Source organism: Anas acuta, chromosome 3 (assembly GCF_963932015.1).
Source record: "Anas acuta chromosome 3, bAnaAcu1.1, whole genome shotgun sequence".
Taxonomy (NCBI): Eukaryota; Metazoa; Chordata; class Aves; order Anseriformes; family Anatidae; genus Anas; species Anas acuta.
Window position 1 is genome coordinate 33,855,323 of NC_088981.1, and position 19,579 is coordinate 33,874,901.

Here is a 19,579-nt window from a genome sequence, read left to right on the forward strand (position 1 = left end):
ATTTGAAGAACAGAAACACTTTACTTATCAAGAAGCTGGTGTAATAGCTGTCAGTCCTTTAATTTGAATTCCCCTTTTGTGCAAAGTGGTAGGAACAAGTTCTCAGGTGCTTCTGCTTTTTTATTTTTTTTGGCCTTGCAGAAGGCAGTTAAGTGCTGCAAGGGCTGCCTTCTCAGAATTTTTGCAAGAATGAAACATGACTTAATCTGCTCGGTTTTCTAGCATAGAAATATCATCCCTTTAAGGTAATTTACTGTTGATTCTTTCAAACTTGTTACCCAAAGTTTACTTGTTACTGTGCATAATGTCAGAATACCAGAAATAAGTGGAAGCTGCTGCATCTGTACATTGGAAGTCAGAATAGCCAGTCAACCATCATCGGTATGAGAATTCTTACTGTTTATTTGAGCGTCTTTAGTATTATGCCACGGGGAAAATATTTGCCTCTGCCCAGTTCGCAAATGATGGAAGCGGTGTCTTGTATAATCTATCCTGCACGCACGAGTATTTGTTAGTTACAGATGAGATTTCGTAATCCATTTCTGTGGAGCTACTGCTTTCCAAAACACAGCCGTGCATCTGTTGAGAACAGTGTGTGTCTCCCAGCTCACCAAATGCAACTCAAGTGCACTGCGAATTGTAATAACAGGTGAAACAATACAATACTTATAAATCTCTATTTTACATCTGTTGGTTTTGCAGCAGCCTGCCAAAACAGGTTTCTATGCTTTGAGACTTCTGTTGCAGTCATTAATGGTCCCGTAAGCTCGTCATTCCGTTTAGGAAACCCCAGCTTTCTCATCTGTCATCATGCTTTGTACTACTAATGCAATAAATATTTGAACGGTTAACAAAATCTTGTAACTCACACTGCTTTCCTTACTTGAAATTTTAATTTTACTTTATGCTGAGTGCCAATACATTTCACCAACTATGAATAATGAATCCTTGAATTCCTGCTGCTGTAAAGATCACATACACTTTTGAACCCAAAATTTTCTCCCAGAAAACTGTTTATAACTCAAGTGACCGACAGTGCTGCACTTTATAGTATGGTAATTAATATTAATAATGTTGAAGAGATGATCCTGCTTTCACTGCTAGTTGCTAATTCTCTTGCTTTTCATGTGTCTTCTCTTGGCTGTCCCAGGCTCTAAGACGTTATGTGTTTTTTGAGAGCAGGGAATGACTTTCCAGTTAAGGAGCTGAGATGTGTGTTTGGGGTTCTGCTGTAATCTACGCAGTTATACATCTCTTCATTCCCACTGCTCTGCTATATCTGTTTAAAAATACTTTTGCTGACCATACTGACACAGACTGATACATGCGAAGCAGCGTTTGACTCTTTCCCTTCCAACTTTCATCATGTAATGCTGTCGGGATTGTGTGGTCAGCTCAGCTCAGGAACTAACTGTGATAGCAGACTCACTGCAGCATGCCTAGCGAGAGCATGCCGCAACGCAGGTATCCCAGCTTGTTCTTTAGACAATTAAATTAAGACTCCAGCAGCGGTTTATGACTCATGTGAACATGGAAGCACCGGGGACAGGTCATTTTGACCTTTATGGATACAGAGAAAAGAAAAATAAATTTTTTACTATAGTGCTCCTAACTTTAAAGAAATGTTTTATCCAGATTTAGAAGAGTTCAATAAATGTGACTTTGTTTTAGAACAGTGGTCAACGCTTTCTGAATTAGCCAAAACAATAGAGTACCGGGATACTTTTTGAGAAGCGTAACCCGGGTCATTAGCTTGTGCACTAAATAATTCTGAAGTCTTCCACTTAGAGAAGTTTGTGTATATCAGTTTTCGATATGATAAATTAGATGGAGGGCAAATAGTAGAGACTCTATTGTGGCATTTGTAGACAAGCAAGTAGGAGTAATGGAAAAATAAGCTGTTTTTCCTGCTTGACATTCATTTAGTTAGGCTGTCTTTCCATTATAGAGCTACTTCAGTTGGTATTTGAAGTTGGTTATTAGTGTGCCCAGCCAGCCATGTATTCAGTGCTTTTAAAATACAGTCTGAAAGCTTGATCTGCTTAGTTCCACTATATCAATGTTCCTGTTTCTGAAAACACTTAACTGCCTCTTCTCGCTTTGTGCATACAGGGATTCGAGATAAATTCTGAAATGTATATTTATTTTTAAAGCTTTTTCTGTTGTCTCTCGTGATGCAGAAGCAATAGGAGCAAAATGAAATTCCACATCTTTGTAGCTATAGCCTAACCTGCAGGGAAGAACTGGAAATCGCATAATCTGCAAAGCTGTGGAGCTCACTGCTTAGGTTTCTCCTACCATTGTCCTTTGAGTTGGACAGACAACAACATACAAATTTTTCTGCTGACAGCAAGGTGACACTGATATGTTCTTTTTTTTTATATCTTAAAGATAACACCATCTCCTAGAGTCATAATGTTATGTTTTGTGTCACTACTTTTCCTAAAAATCACTTTCAGAAGGCCTAAGCTGTCTCCTGATTTAACAGCTGCATTTACCTCATATCTTTCCACTACAAACTGTTTTTTTCTGATTTTGTTTTAATTTTGGACATCACTTTTTTCATGCAGAACTAGACAAACAGTGGTACAGATTGTTTTACTAGATTTTATGTCTTTTGTTTCATTGCTCTTTACCGTTTTTACCTGCCAACCAGTAACTGTGCCTCAAAGAAGTGCTTAAGCTCTCAGGTTCTCAAGTTTTTATTTTGTGAAGTTTCTCAATATTTGGACCAATCTTGGCCCCTAGGCTCCTGGTCAGAAGTTCCAAGCTCAGGGTTGGGAAGTTTGATCTGAAGCTTGATTAAACTGATGAATGATGAACGAATGAAAATAGATGACTGAAGTCAGGCTAGCTCAAATTGAAAGTTTCACTTTGGAGTTCCACCAGCAATAGGAAGGGGTATAGGTAAGCCAAAATAGAAAGCCTCACTTGCTTTTTCCCTCTGCTGGCATGGCTGTTTTGGCCAAACAGAAGACTGATCTTGTGGAATAGTAGCCCATCAAAAAATACCAGTTCCTGGATGAGTTCTCTATGTCAGTATATTGTGCTTGCAAAGCTCTGTGAGGTGGTACAAGGGAGGGAACAGTTACACGTTAGCCATACTGAACAGACAGTGGAAATAAACTAATAAAATAATAAAAATAAACTAATAAAAATAATGATGTTGTCAAGTTGTCTGAAAGTCAATTCAGGAGTAAGTAGAGATGTCTTGGTTTTGGGATCTCTTCATTCTAGAAAAAAGGAATCCATGCCAATGACATGCTAAAATGTTGTTTTGGACAGGGAAATGCTTACAGATGCCTTCTAACCAAAGCGTGCAGCACTGAAAGCACGAAGATAAAAATAAATTCATGCATTCCCTTCATTATTGCTGAGAAAAATTCAGGAATATCATCAAAATTACTGCACTGAATCCAATAGCATTCAGGACCTTCTCTGGAGCAGGAGATGTCCAGAAATTCTGCTAGGAGAAGGAGCAAAGAAGCACAAAATGGACAACTAGCTAATAACTGGTAGGAAAGGGAGGCTTCTTTTTGCCCTCACTGTCAACTAATATCCCTCCAGAGCAGACGGGTTTCATTTGTAATTTATGTATTCTCTTAGAAGCAATGCCAATGTTGCCTCTTTTAAATCTATCTAAATTTTTGGCTCCCTTGATACTTCTGGCAAAGGCATGCATGGTTACAAAGGAAGGAATTTTGTCCTTTAGTTTAAAAAAAAAAAAAAAAAAAAGGATATTTGTGGAAGATGTGGGGATTGTTTTAGAATGTTTGTTACAAATGCTTAACTCTCTTAGAGAGGGAGAGCTTGTGCTTTCTACAGTTCCTTCTAAATGAGAAGTGCACTGAAACATGTTCCAGACATGTCAAAGGGAAAATGCATTCTGAAGTTTGGGTTTTAGAAAGCTGATTGAGCTGTATGGAGAAGGAGATAAAAGGTATTGATGCATCATCTGCAAGTATAGCACGTTCATGGATATTAAAATACATATGCCTCTACAGGAAGAAGGTTTCATTTAAGAAAACTTTCCTGTAAAGCTACTAAAGCAATGACAACTAGGCTACTGGATTTTTGTAAATGGCTTTAAATGTTCAGGACATGACCTCTGAAAACCGGAGCAGTGTTCACTCTTTGGATACCTGAAACTAAAGCCAGGATTTCAGGACGCCCTTGTTTGCTCCCTCATCAGCATCACCCCTCTGGTGCTGCTATGCAACTGGCTGGCAACTACGTCCTGCTCGCTGGTGTCCAAAAAGTTTGACAGCAAAACTGGGTTTGTTCTGGTGTATGAGGCTCTTTGGGATGAGGGGGCGTGTTTGTATTTCTTCCAAATTCAGCTTGGTTTTCTGGTGTGGTTCATCATGCAGTCGCGCTGGCACAGCTGAAAGCATGGTGTGGGACGGTCAGCTGAGGAACAGGCAGTGAAAGCTGCTTAAACTGCCACAGCTGTTAGAAGAAATGTTACCCCAACTGTGGTGTGTTCCTGTCTGCAGTAGGAGATTTTTAAACGATGCAGTCATCTTGTTTTGGATACATTTTGGTTGGAAAGTGCTGAGGTTATTTTTGCGTTGGACAATATTTCAGACTTTTGGCTCATGTAAGTAATTGAGTGGGATAGGTCGAGGGTTCTCTTTTTCCAGTTTTTGGAATAAAATCGTCATCAACTAGAGATCAGAAGAACTGTGTTTGAAAACTGATTTTTGAAAAAAGTAAAGCGAGGTTTATTTTTGCTGAGGTTTAAACTTTTTTCATTACTGCAGCCTGTAAAAGATTTTTTCCCATTTAATGACACGTAAGATGGGTGCGTAATTCTAAAAGTTTATTGCTGGTTCTTTATGCCATTATAATATTTGGGGGTTTACAGACTTTTTTTAAGCTCTTGGTACACAGATATTTCAAAGAAGTGATCTGGAGGAGGAGAGGATGTAGTGGATTTACAGGTCACCAGGTGTTTGTGTTTGGTGGTGGGAAATGTCAGGTTCCAGAAAACAGACAGCTTGACATTTTCCTCATTTCGATTATTGCAAAGGATTCGTGGGCTTGAAATTTTATTAGTCTGCAATAAGAAGCATGCTCGCAGTGCCACAGAAAATTGCTCAGGAATATTCTAATTGACAGAATGATTGCCCCTTGTGCTGAATCATAAAAGAGGGCAATCTGATCTTCTTAGTCACCAAAAGGTGAATCGCACAAATTCAGTGGAGGACCTTGGACTTTGGTGATTTTATTACATATTTGAAGGGCACTGTAGCATTCCAAATAATACTTTTTTTAGCCTGGTCTCTGCATGTTCTCTTCTGTGTACACCACACCTTGCACAACAGCCCTGTTTCTGCTGTAGTTGCTACTGCAGAACGAATAGATAAATAATTCTGCTTTTTTTTGCGTGCTTAAAAATGAAGTAAGGATTTTTCTTAATTACTATTTATAGGTCTTTCTCTTTATTTCCCACTGCCAATAAGTTGGTTTCAGTCAATATACTGGTTAACTCTTCTGTCAGTAGTTGCACACAGTAGGGCTGTCAGTGGATGAAATTCGGATTTTGAAATGGGCATAATGTGAGCCAGACCATCATTTATATTACAACCACGTTCTGAAGTGTCTGAAGAAAACGTGGTATGGTGGCAGTGTTATTAACATGAAAATCTCCTTTAAACTCGAGCAAGTCTGTGACATGCTCTATCCAGGGAGCTTACAGATCTGTACAAAAGCATTTGCTTTGCAAAGCAGAGGCAACAGTTTGTGCACTGAAGCAACAAGGCTAAATAAAATGACTTGTGAAATTAAAGACTGCCATCTCCGTGAAGAAATGCATCTTCTTGTTTTCCCTCTCCCAACCTTTACACAGTCTTATATTGTCCAGATTGCTGTGGGTCTCTTTGTTAAATGAGCTTTGTATCTCTCAGTTAATTTTCTGCCACTATCACTCTGGGTTGATGACTGGAGGTGTTTGTGTATCCATTAAGTGCACTGCCAGGACACGTCCACCACTTTCCACCTCTCCCATTAAACAGCTGTCAGCAGGTTTGCAGAGCAGCTTTCTTGCTTTGCATTAATTGCTGCAGCTCACTGGGTGCAGTGAAGAGCACCTATAAAGAGAGAAGACAGCTTGCGGTGAAATTTCTAAAGGTAAATAGAAATGCCATGAGCACTTAAGTCAGGTTTCATATGCAGTCATATCAATATGATTAGCAGGAAGGAAGTGTCACTTCTTTTAAATGTTCTTTTTTTTTTTTTTTTCCAACTAACCTTTCTCCTTGAGCTCTCACCCCCATATGGAAAATACTGCAACTCTAAACAAGTGCCCGTCAGCAGATTCTTGGATGAGACCGTCTCCTTGGAGTTGTATACAATCCCATGCTGAGAGTTACAATTGGTTCTGAAATGGAAATCTGTTACAATCAGATCAAACATCATCCTAGCTGAGATGAGCATTGTGGGGAAGATGAATGATTTGGACACCAAAGTCAGAATGTAGTGGGTTCACTGGTGTAAGGCTTTCCGAGACAAGTACTCTGTATGGAGGAAGAGCGCTAGGTTAATGTATTGGTCTTCAGCTAGTCCTTTAATTTGCTAGTCCTTTAATTAAATATTAATATTGTATGTTTGTGCAGAATAGGAAATACTAATTCTTTGGACAAGCTTTTTGGAATAAAAAATTTCTTTAGTACTACGTGACGCAGTAAAAACAACAATTAATAAATAATTAATAAAGCAGTGGGTTTTTTTATATCCAGACTTGTTTTAAAGCACTGTTTGGAGATCTGCTGGCAAATAGAAGGCCAACATAAGATATGGGAAAAGTTAAGTGTATTGACTGGTGGCTTGAAGTTTAATCTAAAGATTCGGTATGTCTGCTTGAGAAATCTGTGATGCTTTACTGTACTTAGCCTTATGCTCATTGACTTAAGACTTTTCAATTTGCTGGTCTTGTCAAACTGAGAAGTGGAAAGAAATTCTGTTCAACTGACTTGTGCACCATCATCCAGAAAGCGTGTTGAGAAGCAGAACAGGTCCCAAGTGCTCTGACACAAATGCGTATCCTGCGCGCTGGATGGTACGGTCTTGTGAAAGAAAATGACTGTAATATAAATTCTCCTGTTCATTCTTCTACTTACTCTGTTTTCTCTGTCTTCTCACGCCATGAATTTTTTAGCTGGTAATGTTCTTGCCAGAATCGGTGTTGTTTGTACTCCTTGCCGAGTATCGCCAAATTGGTCTTTTGAGGGCTCTTGCGTGTTGCCTTTTGAGCAGCTGACCAAGAACACTATCAAGTGATCAGATTCTTACCTCTCCTGCCAAAGCTGCTGGGGGTAAGCTTTCTATGTCCAGTGGTCACAGCATATTAGTGTAACAAGCAGTTTTTAAAGATGATTAAGATCTTTTCCTGCTCGCGTTTGTGTTCCGTGTTTTATCCCAATGCTGCATTTTTCTCAACCCAATATCTCTGTGCAATGTACAACTGGCTATATAAATGTAATCCCAGTGCAGGCATAAAATCAGCTTTGTCACTAGGCATGTTCTGTTCTCAACAGTTTCTAGGCTTCTTGCATGTACCTGTATAAAATGTTCTTCATCTGACTTGCACATTTGGAGTTCCTTTCTGTTCCTTAGAAATCATTGCATTGTTGCTCATGTGAAGTTCTGATGAAAATTAACACAATTGCTTTCACTGCTGAATTGTAAGATGTTTTTAAGGTGATTGGGTTTTTTAAGGTCATTGTCATTTTCACAGAGAAAAAGAAAAAACCCTGCCTTTTAAATATACCATTAAAAAAAAATAAAAATGTAGTCTCTCTTCCTTACTTTGGCTCTCCATCCCATCTATTCTCCTCATCATCCTAGTAGGACTTGCTCTTGTAACAGAAAATAAATATTATCTCTTGGGAATTCTGTAATTTTTCATAGTTATTCTTGGTGGTTTTATCCATTTAACATAGTTGGTGATTTGTTTCTGCCCTCTGAGGAAGCCAATAGTTTAATGGATGAAACATGATAGGTAATGAAGAAAAATGCTTTTGCAGCATGCACCGATTTGAGAAATGTATCTTGTGAATGTTATGTGCTCAGATTTTGATATAACAAAAAAGGGCCACTCAAGTTCCTAAATGTTATTGGACGTGCTTAAACATTGTGTTGCACTCTACTCCCATACAATTAAAGGATTGTTTTGTTATTTTAAATAATTGATATTGTGTAAACTTTCTTGTGATTTATGTAGCCTCTCAGTCTTTGGTGTGCCTCCTCCATCTTGTCCAGCTCCAGTTAGAATTAAATCAGTGAACTGGTAGTGGTTCGTGGTTTCTAAGGGAGTTTGTTGCAGATTTTGGCCAATAACTTTCCCCCTACGTTTCACATATCTGATTTTTATTACTAGTATATATATGTGATCCAGTGCATAGAAGACAAACAGATAATGAAAACCAGGGCAGTTTTCCACTGCGATGGGACAAATTCTGCTAGTCATTAGAAAATGATAGAAATAATAACTGTTTCTTCCTATTGAGGTCCCTTGGAGATGAGAGGAGGAAAGCAGAGCTCTTCTTAGTGCAATCAAATTGTCAGTTTGGAGTAGAAAAGTCACATTTTCTTAAATTTCTTAAAGATAGTGGGCCACATGTTTGTAGTTATTTAGGGCTTTAAACTTATTTTCTATTTTTTACTTTTAATGTGGAAATTTGTATGTACATACTCAATAATTAGGATATTATCAAAGCACCTAAGTCTTTAAAGTGATGCTGAACCCAATGTGGTAGAAGAAAGAAATACAAGTGGGAAAGGAAAAAGATCTGAAGATGTGGGATTAGTTCGGAATTTCCCACAAAAGGACTTTAACCTGTCAAAATTAATTTTCTACTTCTCATTTTTTAAGTGTGCAATAGAAGAAATCAGTAGTATTTAAATATCTGAGAGAGAAACTCGGGTCCCTGTAGCGTTGAGTGCCATGTAAACAGAGAAGTGGACCTTGTGCTAAATGTTAGACCATCTCAACACCCAGGAAAAACCATCTTTAACACTTGCTTTTATTCCAAACTTGTGACCCTGGTGTTTTATGCCGAAGGTTGATATATATATATATTCAGCTACATGGAGATTAAATCATTTGTTCAAATGTCATTTGAGAACTTTGGGAATTGTAAGCAAGAGGAGTGAGTTAAGGCTTTCTAACTTTTGTGTATAAATAGCAAGCCATCAAATTACAATATGTTAATCAAAGATCCTTGAGACTGCAGCGCAAGGAAGCAAGATACTTCACAAGTACAATGACTTGTTGTGAAGGTGTAAGGTACTAATTCACACTAAGCCTGTCTCTGGTTAGACACTCGAACTGGAAGTTCTGTATGTGTGACTGATGGCTTGTGCAGCTCCATCAAGCTACTGATGGGAACGTGGAAGTTGCTGGTCAGATCTCAAAGCAAGGTATTGACTCTAAATGGGTCAGACACATCGTGTAATTTGTCAGTTCTGAGGATTTTGTCAGTATAATCACAGTATTTACGTGTTTTCCGAATTGTTTTTTCTTCTTTTTCTCCTTCAGCAGATCATAACTCACTTAGTGCTATGAACGTGTAGTGGCTATGCTGAATGTAAATGTCAGAAGATGTTCTGAATGGTTAAATTATTCTCAAATTTCAAAAATCTGCAAGTGAACGGTGTAAGTCAGAAAACAGTGAGTGACAACCAAGAGGTTACTTTGCTCTTTTTAGAGTCTGGTGAAATGAGGAGCAAAGAAAATTAACTTGAAGGCATGCTTCTCCTCAGTGTCTGGAAGTGTCATTGCAGAGCTCTTTGCCAAACAGTATCTCCTAAAGCATTTTTAATACACAAACACTTAAAATGCATACAGCCTTTTATCCTCAGTATTAAGTATTTAAAATATAAATGAACATAAAGATGAAAATCCAAGTGGAATCTTGGGGCTAACCCAATTTATGTGAGATTGGGTGGAGCCACAGAAAATCAAAACAAAGATTTTTGAAGAAAAACTGTTCTTCACGGCTGGCTGCCTTTGTAGATATAAAACATTAATATTTATAAAAATGACTGCTGTTTTCAGTAGAGACTATACAACTGTGTGGATATCTGAGGGAAAAGGTTCTTAATCAGTAAAAGGAAGATTTCATGAAGTCAGCAAAACCAGCTCAAGTAGTGGAGCTTTTTGAAGCCAGTAAGTTGCTGCTCTTCTGTGCATTTTGTTGTTGTTGCTCTGGCTTCTAACCACTTTGGTGGAAAAGTTTAAGATTTGCATTTGAGTATGGTTGTGGATCTTAAAAAGGGCAGGGTAGCATCTCTTGTATTGTACTTCATGTAGTTACTGAGAGCATGGCCTGACAGCATGCTGTGTGTCCCAGTCTGACAGTGACTGCCTGTCATGGTACTGGATTAAAATAACTCTGATCGTTTTGGTTTGTTTTCTCTTTTTTGCCAACATGTTGATTAGAAGAAGCAACGTTACACTGGCTGGAGAGCCCAGGAATTGTTGCCTTCTTACTCAGTAAGGCCCTAATTAGGGTGAACAATCTTGGAAAACAGATAATGAAATACAGGATTTAAAGGTAATACTGTGCCACAAGAGTAAAGCTTTCATCATTGTGACTAAATTCTGGCACATGAAAAAATACTGAGAGGATTAAATGGGAGAATGGCATGGTCAAGTGATAGTTCTGTTCTCAAGGCACCATTTCCATTTGAAAAGAAGAGCTACGGGTAGGGTGTAGATGAGGAGGGATGTCTCAGCCTGCTCAAAACCTCTACAGGGAAAGCAGAGGAGAGAAAGGACCCAGTGGATGTCCTCACAAAAATTTTGCTTGCCAAATCGTTCTTAGGAGAGCAGCAGCTATTCATAAACTTCATTAAGTTTAAGGTGTATTTATCAGTGTATTTTGCTATAAATTGAACTAACCAAACCAAATGACTTGTTGAGTTAGTTCAGTGGGAACCTGGCATGTATACTACTCTCATAATTTTGAATCATAACTGATCTAAGGTTATATAATGCATTATTAAAAATGACAAATGAATATTTTAAAAATAAAAGCAGTATGTAAATCGCATGCTGTTATTACATCTCATTTTGAGGCCCATTCTGATTTTTATTTTCTGATAAAAATTACTTTCACGTGCATGTTATCTTGGGAGCATCCTTTCCCTCCCTGTGTAGCGATTTATTTTCTATTCACTCTACTCTCGTTATATTTACTTGTTGAACGGAATTTTAAATATCATTTTTAGTCTGCAATTGCAGGTTTAGCTGGAAAAAGCACTTGAAGTTGCTATCATACGCTTGCTTTTCCGTTTGCATCCACAGATGTGTTCTAGATGAATAATTGAATTACGGAGCAATCTGAGTGGTGGTTTTTAAAGAAATTGCATAAGGTATTGTTACCTCCACTGGACACTTTCAAGAAATAGCAACTGTTCTTAAGTAGATAAATATATATTCTAGTGTTCTGTATTTTTCTGATGTGATTTCTAATGCTGTAGTTGAAACAGGATTTACAAAAATCTCTTGTGCAGATGGTTTTGTTTGCATCTGTTTTTTGCAGTTGCGTACAGAACAGATGTTATCTTTTGCCTAATCAAGGCATGTAACCTCGGTTTAAAAATTTCAGAAGTTCCCAGCTGTGGATTTCCTCCTTCCTGTTCATTGTTCCCACTCATTCGGGAAAACTGAGCAAGTGCAGGCACCGAGCACAGGAGCGTGGAGAAACTCCTGGCACTAGTGATAGGTCTGTGGCATCACCTGCTGTAGATGGTGGTTCTCCTCTTGTGAAAAATTGCAATGTAAAAATAACTTGTAGCTTGTCAGTAAGACAGAAATCTACACAGTAGTTTTAGCTTGGCAGTTTTGGATCAGTTTCATTTGAACTTCAGTTAGGCAGGCATTTTGTGTTAGAGAGCTACGCTTCCAACACTTTTTCCAAGCAATTTTTAACAGCTGATGTTTTTGCAGATATTTTAGTACTAATCAGGCATCCAGGTGGAAAGCTAAAGCCTTCTGTTCTTCACCACATGAGATTTGATGAAAGCCTTTCAGTCAGCTGTCATTGAACAGGTAATGAAGATAATAGAAACTCCGCTTGCTCAGCATCAGAAGAGCAGGCTGTGATTTGTTTCCGTGTTTTGTTTTGAAAGAAACCATGAAGATGTATTCAGAACTGCAGAGGGATAGCTCTGTACCTTACTGAACTTCCAGATCTTCCTAAACATGTTACTGTCAGCGTTCTCTGCCTTTGACAGGATTCAGGTGCATTGGGACAGCTTTCCATTTATACAGCACTAGCATCTTTTGCTAATGCAGTGTATTAAGGATAAAGTTACTCTTACTTGCTTTTAGCTATGTGGTTTATTTTTTTCTTTTTTTTTTTTTTTCTGTCCTCGTTGGCAGAAGAGAATGACTAAAGGAAATGAAAGAAGAATGATGTTTAGGTGAGAAGACAGTACAAATATAGCTAGCAATAGTATACCTTGCAGAGTACTAAAAGAAGAGGTCTGGCACGTAGGTAATGCAGAAAATCATAAACACAAGTCTGCAGCCTGGAAGTTGGTGACACATCATTCATGGCATGTACAACTGCTGCTCCCCACTGACCTGTGTCTGCCTCAGTCTGTGGCATGAATTAGGCAATGAATCGCAATGAATCTGACAGATGAGCATGTTCTTAGCAGTCTTTGTGACTATAGTGCATTTTTAAAATGATTACTTTTCTGCTACGTAATTTTGATGTAAAAACAGTCTGAAAATCTTTCAGAGTAGTGTCATGCCTTAGACATGAAGGGCTGCTGCTGACTTCGGACTAACACAGTTATTCTCGTGGCATTGCAGATCGATATTTTGCAGTTTTATTGCAAAGCAGATTTGATGAGAAATATATATTATGTGGATTAAGCCATCTTTAAATTGACCTAAGAACACAAGTTTCATGTTTCTAAAACAGCTTTTTTTTTGAGAGTACAGAGAAAGGAAGAGACTTCAGATTTGATAAGCATGGATAAGAGAAAGAAGCTCTAGAACCAGAAAGTGGTAACTTTACACACCTCATGATGTGCTACCTCAGGGTCTTCTGGAAAAGGAGAGCAAAAGTCAAGGGCTGAAAAGCTCCTGATGTCAGTCGTCGTGTTATTTTGCTTGAACTTAAACTAGCCATACCCGCACAATAGCAGGCTATGTAAATATTCTGTAAGTGCAGTTTCTTTTCAGCAGGATTGGATGAGCTCTTTTTCAGAGATGGTCATAAAAAAAACAGGTTTTGCTCATCTAGGAGGGTCAGTGTGATTAAGCAAGATATAAATGTCAAACTTTACAATCTGTGAGCAAAATGACCAGTATTTGGAATATTGATTTTTAACTGATTTGTGGTGTTAGAACATTCCTGTACATAGAATAGTCCAAACTATTTTCTTTACGTAAAATATTCCTAACTATATTCTTTCTTTGCTGATTTTTTTCTCTGCTTTCTTCAGTTCCGTTCTCTGTACAGTGTTGCCACTCTTGCTATCTTCAAGCTGTTTCCTTTGCTCAAGTGAATAATTCCTAAGTGCTTCATGGACCTGGGTAAAAGAATGTCTGTGCAGAGCCAGCCAAAGCTCTGGCTAGGCAGCACCCTGTCACCAATAATGGCCAAGAGTGCAAGACTAAGAAAACAGGGCAAACTGTTCTCACAGCTTCTAAAAATACTCGTGGAGAGAAAAAAAAAAAAAAAAAAGAAAGCTTTCCAAATTTGAGATGAATGTAGGCTTCCTGACTTTGTCATGCATCTCTCCAGCATGAAATTGAAGAAGTGGCTTAATTTTCTTGATGCACAGCTTTTCCCTATCTCTAAAGGCAGTTGGATACCTTTACAAAATGGCTAGGGAAATGTAACTAACAGCATTCAAAGTCCATTTGCAAATACCAAAAGGATGATTCAACTGTAAGCACAAACTTTACCTTCAAGCGTATTACATGGGACATTTCTCACTCTAAATGGTGTATATTTCAGTATAAAGCAGATTGAAATATTCCAGTTGAACATACTACAGAAGCTTGGATATCATCTGTCACCTCTGCAACTGTGGTCTCTTTGGGTCACTGATTTGTCTTTGTTTTTCAGAACTTCTTGTAAATGTGTAAATTGAAATCTGCTCTCTTGAGCAGCATCACAAACAGTACTAGGTTTGGTGGTGATTTAATAATGCAGAATTTGACTCAGGACAGACCAGGCAAAATAGAATTACGACAGCTGTTAGTGTAAATGTCTGCAAAATAGAAAAAGGAGTGCCCTTCGTAATATTAAATATGAAATAGTACAATCTTGTAATTGAAAGTTGAGCTTCTGTAGCCATATTGTTTATCCCAGATGCAGCTGACAAGTTTCAATATAGCCTGGGGAACTTGGAAATGAAGGAATAAGCAGGAAGTCAGGCCAGAGTTGCAGTCCAGATTGAATTATGTTCTGAGCTGGGAACTAGAGGAGACTGCAGATAGACGTCCCACTGTGTGTTGCAGAGGTCACAAATTAATTAGCAAGGGAGTATGTTGGTGGAATTGAATGCATGGGTTTGATATCAGCGTCTTTGTAGAGCTAATGTGTTCTTAGTCTTTGCTGAATTTGGCAGGAAGGAGATAGGATGTAACTAGGGACACTCTTGGGTCTTTGTGAAATTGGGTGTAGGAGACTTGCCTTTATAAACAAGAATTAAGATTCAAATGTATTTAACTAGATATGAGATCCCGTGGAATATCAGTGCGGTTAGCATGGAAGTCCGTGAATTAATTTCTTAGTTAAAATCTTGGAGAAAACATGTATCAGCTTGGAATCTATTTCTAGGGGGAGAAACAAACAAACAAAAAATAAATGAACAAAAAAGCAATAGGTTATGGATAGATGTAATAACCTGAAATACCCTTATTTTACTCCTCTTTTCAGTTGAGCTGCTACTATTATTTGCTGAGAATCTATATATGTTAGTATTTACTTAAACATTAGGCAAATAAGAGAAACGTTTCTTAAAACTGACTTTAAATTAGTGATGCACGTTTTTTATTTAAATAAAAACTTTTTGTTTGTGCAAGTAGTGGGTCTAGAGATCATCCAAGCCATGGCATGAATAAAACTGATGTTTCTGGTGTTCCTTTCTCATGAGGAAAAAAAAAAGCCTTTTTCTTCCATTTTGACCTGTGCTAAATATATGTATTTTCATGAAGGTAATTTCATATATGGGCATAAAAAATGTAGTACATACATTTTCATTTCAGTACATACATTCAGTACATACCTGAAATTCTGATGTTGAAGAACTTAGACTTTACTTTAGGTAGAAATAGCCAATGCAGTGGATAGCACAGGTTTGTTGGTTGGTTTGTCTCCTGAAGGCAGGAATTAGTGTACCCTGTATTTGAAATGATACACACCGAAAACCCTAATGCTCTCTTTTTCATAAAGATTTTTATTTTTTTGTTGTTTAGTCTTGCAGATAGCAGCTGTTCAGCTCTTCAGTGTAGGAAGCCTACAGCTCTCTTCTGGAACACAAGGGGCTTGCTTTTATTCCTTACTTCTGCAGAATAAGTGAAACAGTTGTAAAGAGAGATGGCTGGTTTGTGGGATATTTTTTCCCTATGCGTAACTGAGTTGCCAAGCGTAGTCAGCAGAGACAAGTAGGTATTTCAAGAGAGTAAGTTAGACACTTAATATTGCAGTAGTTTTTCTCCTGATGTTGATATTCTGAATCTTTTTCCAGAGGTGTCTGCCCACTCACAGTCATGCACAAATTAAATGCCTGCAGTTGGGCTTTGTCAGCACCACTCCTTTGTCTTTCAGGAAACCATAATATTGGTTATTCCCACATTATTTTGCAGCAGAATTTACAAAGATGAAATAACATTGGTCTTCCTACTGTAAATCTCCCTCTCCCCTTTTTAATTTGTGTGTCTTTCAAGCTGGATGGTTTGCTGAAGTGATTCAGCCAACAGAGCAAGGTGATGCCACTTCATTTTTCTCTCCCCACTGAAGAAAGCTGGAATAGTTTGTTTTGTAAAAAAAAATAAATCTCAAATCCTTCCTGGTCAGGTGGGAAAATGAGAATTTCTATTGTCATCACATTATGGGTCAGAAAGAGAGGATAAAGGGCAGGGTTTTCTGCTGGCAGTTTTGAGTTGGAAATGTTGGATTAGTTACTGAGTTGCTTCTGTTAAGTAGAAAATCAAATTTACCAGAGCAGTAATTAGTCTAAAGTGGATGTGCATAACAAGAGACTCTTCAAAGTGCCTTTAAAGAAAGAAGGAAGCTTGTTCCCCACTGGTGATGATTAAATAACGTTGAAATCAATGTGCAGGGAAGGAAGTCTTCAGAAAATGCAATCTAATAGAACACCTCCCTCTGCTGGTAGACATCACATAATTTAATGTGCTGCATCATGCACTCAACTAGAAATTTCCTGGTGGGGCATGCCTCTTAGCTCCTGAAGGCTAAGGAGAACTTTTCAAAAGAGAATTGGGTTGCACAGGGAGGTTCCTGCCATTCTTATTCTTTGTGAACGGTGGCGGAGAGGTTGGGCTGCTTGTCCCAAGTTTGCTCTGAGTTTCTGAGCTAATGCGACTTTTTGGCTACCTGCCCTCTTGCTGTTGGAGTTGGTTGTGTTTTGCTGTCCTACTAAGGATAGGCTCTGGATGCTCATGCTTTAATCAGGTAATCAGAACAGAGTGCACGAAACAGCTATTAGCTTCTAGTAATCACTCAGCTCTTCCTGAAAAATTATGTATCCTTTAGTTTATTCATATTTAGTTATTTGAGCTGAGGTTTACGTGCCAATCCTCACTTAGTTTCCAAAGTAATGCCTGGAGTTACGTGCTGTTGAAACAGAATTAGACACCATAACTTGAGGATAAAGCTTATCTGTTAACCATTTATCTTCTAGCTTACTAACACCAAAAAGCAGATAATTTCTAATATTTTCCCTACAATCTTTTCAGGGGTGGGCTCAATGATAAGCTGTTTCTGTACAGTGCAAGCTCTTGAAGAAGCAATACTATGTTATTTCCAGCTCTGTTTAAGCATAACAAAAACACTTGAAAGAATGCTTTCAAACACTTCTGGAAAGTACATTTTTGTTCCTTGCATTTCCTGGATATTGCACTTCAGATGCGAGCAAACTAGCTGAATGCATGAGAATAGCATTTTTCATCCTTGCTTTCCTTTTTGTTGATAAGCATTTGGGGATGATTTGTCCTGTTCTTTCTGGTAAATGCATTGAAAATTGCGCTTTCTGCACCCTTACCCCTACTTGAACACTCAAAATAGTTTTTCCCTGTTTTGTGTTGTTAATAGAAGAACTTGTGTAATCCTGTAAATTTTCTCTGAGCCTCTAGATGGAAAGCAAAACAAGTGGAGCCTTTAGGTGAGGAGGAGTCCCAATCGTGTGGCCATGAAGCTGTTGATCTCCTTGGAACAAAGCTTGGAACATGGAGAACTGGTCACAGAATCTGTTTTCGCATGCAGGATTCCACCTTACCAGTATTTAATTAATATATTGTTACAGGTCTACACATCACTGCTGTGATACAGAGATTTTGTTATTATTATTTACTCATGAAGACTCGTGTCTAAGTGATTGTAAATCTCCCATGCCTAATAACCTTATGCAACCCAGAGCTCTGGAAACAGCACTGGCAAAAGACTAACTTCCTTATCTCCAGTAATTTGCAAGTGGTGGCACAAGAAGTCAGAAGTCACAAATCATGGATTTATGAAGCAAAAGGATTATATTCATTTTTTGTTTGTTTATTGCACTTTTTTTCAATTAGGACATAGACAAGATTCTTTTATCAGGTTTCAGCAGTGATCTTCCAGCAATGAGATGCAGAAGGATCACTTCATTGTGGCAGGAGATGCTTTAAGTTCACACGTATTTGCTGTATACAAATAAGTGGAGTCTATTTATCCATTGATCCCACTGGAGGGAGAGAAACGTATCATTCTGAAGAGAGTAGTTTCTCTATTCCTCTCCAGTTTCTGCACTTCTTTCAATGTAAAGAAAGCAGAGAAGTGTGGAAATTTTGAAATAGTCAGCATTTGTAAGGGGAAAAAAAAAATCCCTAAGGTTTAGAAATGAGCATAACTAGATGACTTAACTTTGCAGCCATTTCACAATAAATCCATATTTTAGGTTGGGTTCCAGCTATGTTGTTTGGGATTAACTGGCTACTAATGCAAATGCCTGTTGTCATTGACTTGAATTCAACATTCCTGCTATCTGCAAGAAGACAATTTGAATAAGTAGAAATAAAATATTTGTTTTCATTAACTCAAGATTTTGTTGTTTTGTTGCTCACAAAAGTGTAAGCAATGCTTATTTTATGTAAGCAGTTCTCGGATATCTGCATATTCATGTACTTTTCCCTAAAAGACTGCAAAGGGAAATACATATATACCTCAAGTATGTTGAAAGTAAGCAAAGAGGGCTGAAATTGGTTTTGTGTCCATGAGCCACGCTGTTCCATGCTCAGAGTTCAGTGATCATGCAGCAGCTTGCGGCAACTGCATCCAGTGACAGTTTGCTGTGTTTGACCTTTTGGATTCATAAATCTAGATCATCTTTCCTTTCCTTGCGCCTTGAATAGTCTCACTTTGGCACTTTTTTCCTTGGCAGATTGACCACTGTGCTCTTCTGCATTTCTGTATGATTGCAGAGTAAGGAGGAAGGGATGATAAGTGGGGAGACTACAGCTACTCCTCCAAGTTCCCGGACTCCTTTAGGAAGTTACTAAACTGCAGAGCTTGAAGCTAAGGCACAACTATGTGAGTTGTTTCCTGCGAGCTTTCTCATTCGTGTGATTTAAAACATGACCTGCTGTTGGCTATTACTGTGGACTACCACAGCCACAAGTTTCCCATGTGGGCTCCAACCATAGCGAAGTTTAGCCTCCACACCTGAGGCCTGTTGCACTTGGTGTTCCCTCTCTCCACACTTCTCTCCAGGTGCTGTATATGAAAGGCAGGTATTTATGGCAACAAGAAGCATCAGATTCCAGTGACATTTTGAAGAGTGGAAAGAAACTCCTAACATTTCACCTTGCAATTCATTGATTTGGTGATTAAACCTAAGTAGCGATAAAATATGAAATCTTCTCCTCAGACAGGTATTTCCTCCCCCTCCTTTCCTTTAGAAAGGAAAATATGGGATGAGATCTGCCTGCTTTTCCATTGTGTGGTGACTGTGTGGTGGCTTTTGAAGCCTGTGCTCTCAGCAGATGGGTTAGTGGCATGGAAATGAAATGGGACTAAGAGGCCCTGCTCTCCTTCCTCTTCTAGAAAGAGCCTTAGGTCTGCCTCGTGGTTGTACAGCAAGAACTGGGGAAAAGTGGCCAAGAAATGAGTAACTCTGAGTGATGTTTTAGAGCTTGGATAAAGGCAGTTTTTCAGGTGCCTGAACTTGGAGATGAGGGAGACGGAAACGATGAGGAGTTCGTGGGTTAGTGCTAGAAAGATTTAATTTGCTGCAGGGGCCTTTTATCCCAAGTGAAAATCCTGGCAGTTTATAGAATAGGCAACTTTATGAGAATGCTTCAACATGTGACTATTATTGACAGAAAATGAGC

General features: G+C 38.4%; 1 protein-coding gene across 2 annotated transcripts in view; it reads left to right on the plus strand.

Moving 5' to 3' along the window:
* Positions 1 to 19,579, plus strand: part of ZFAND3 (zinc finger AN1-type containing 3) — a 132,330-nt gene that overhangs the window by 59,584 nt on the left and 53,167 nt on the right. Inside the window, exon 1 of one of the 2 annotated variants that reach the window (XM_068676572.1) lies at positions 4,447 to 4,600. The exons of the other annotated variant lie outside the window; for it this stretch is intronic. Within the exon in view, the coding sequence (XP_068532673.1) occupies positions 4,462 to 4,600 (139 nt within the window). The 5' untranslated portion in view covers positions 4,447 to 4,461. Of the gene's footprint in view, positions 1 to 4,446; positions 4,601 to 19,579 lie in introns of those variants that run through there. 2 annotated transcript variants of the gene reach the window in all.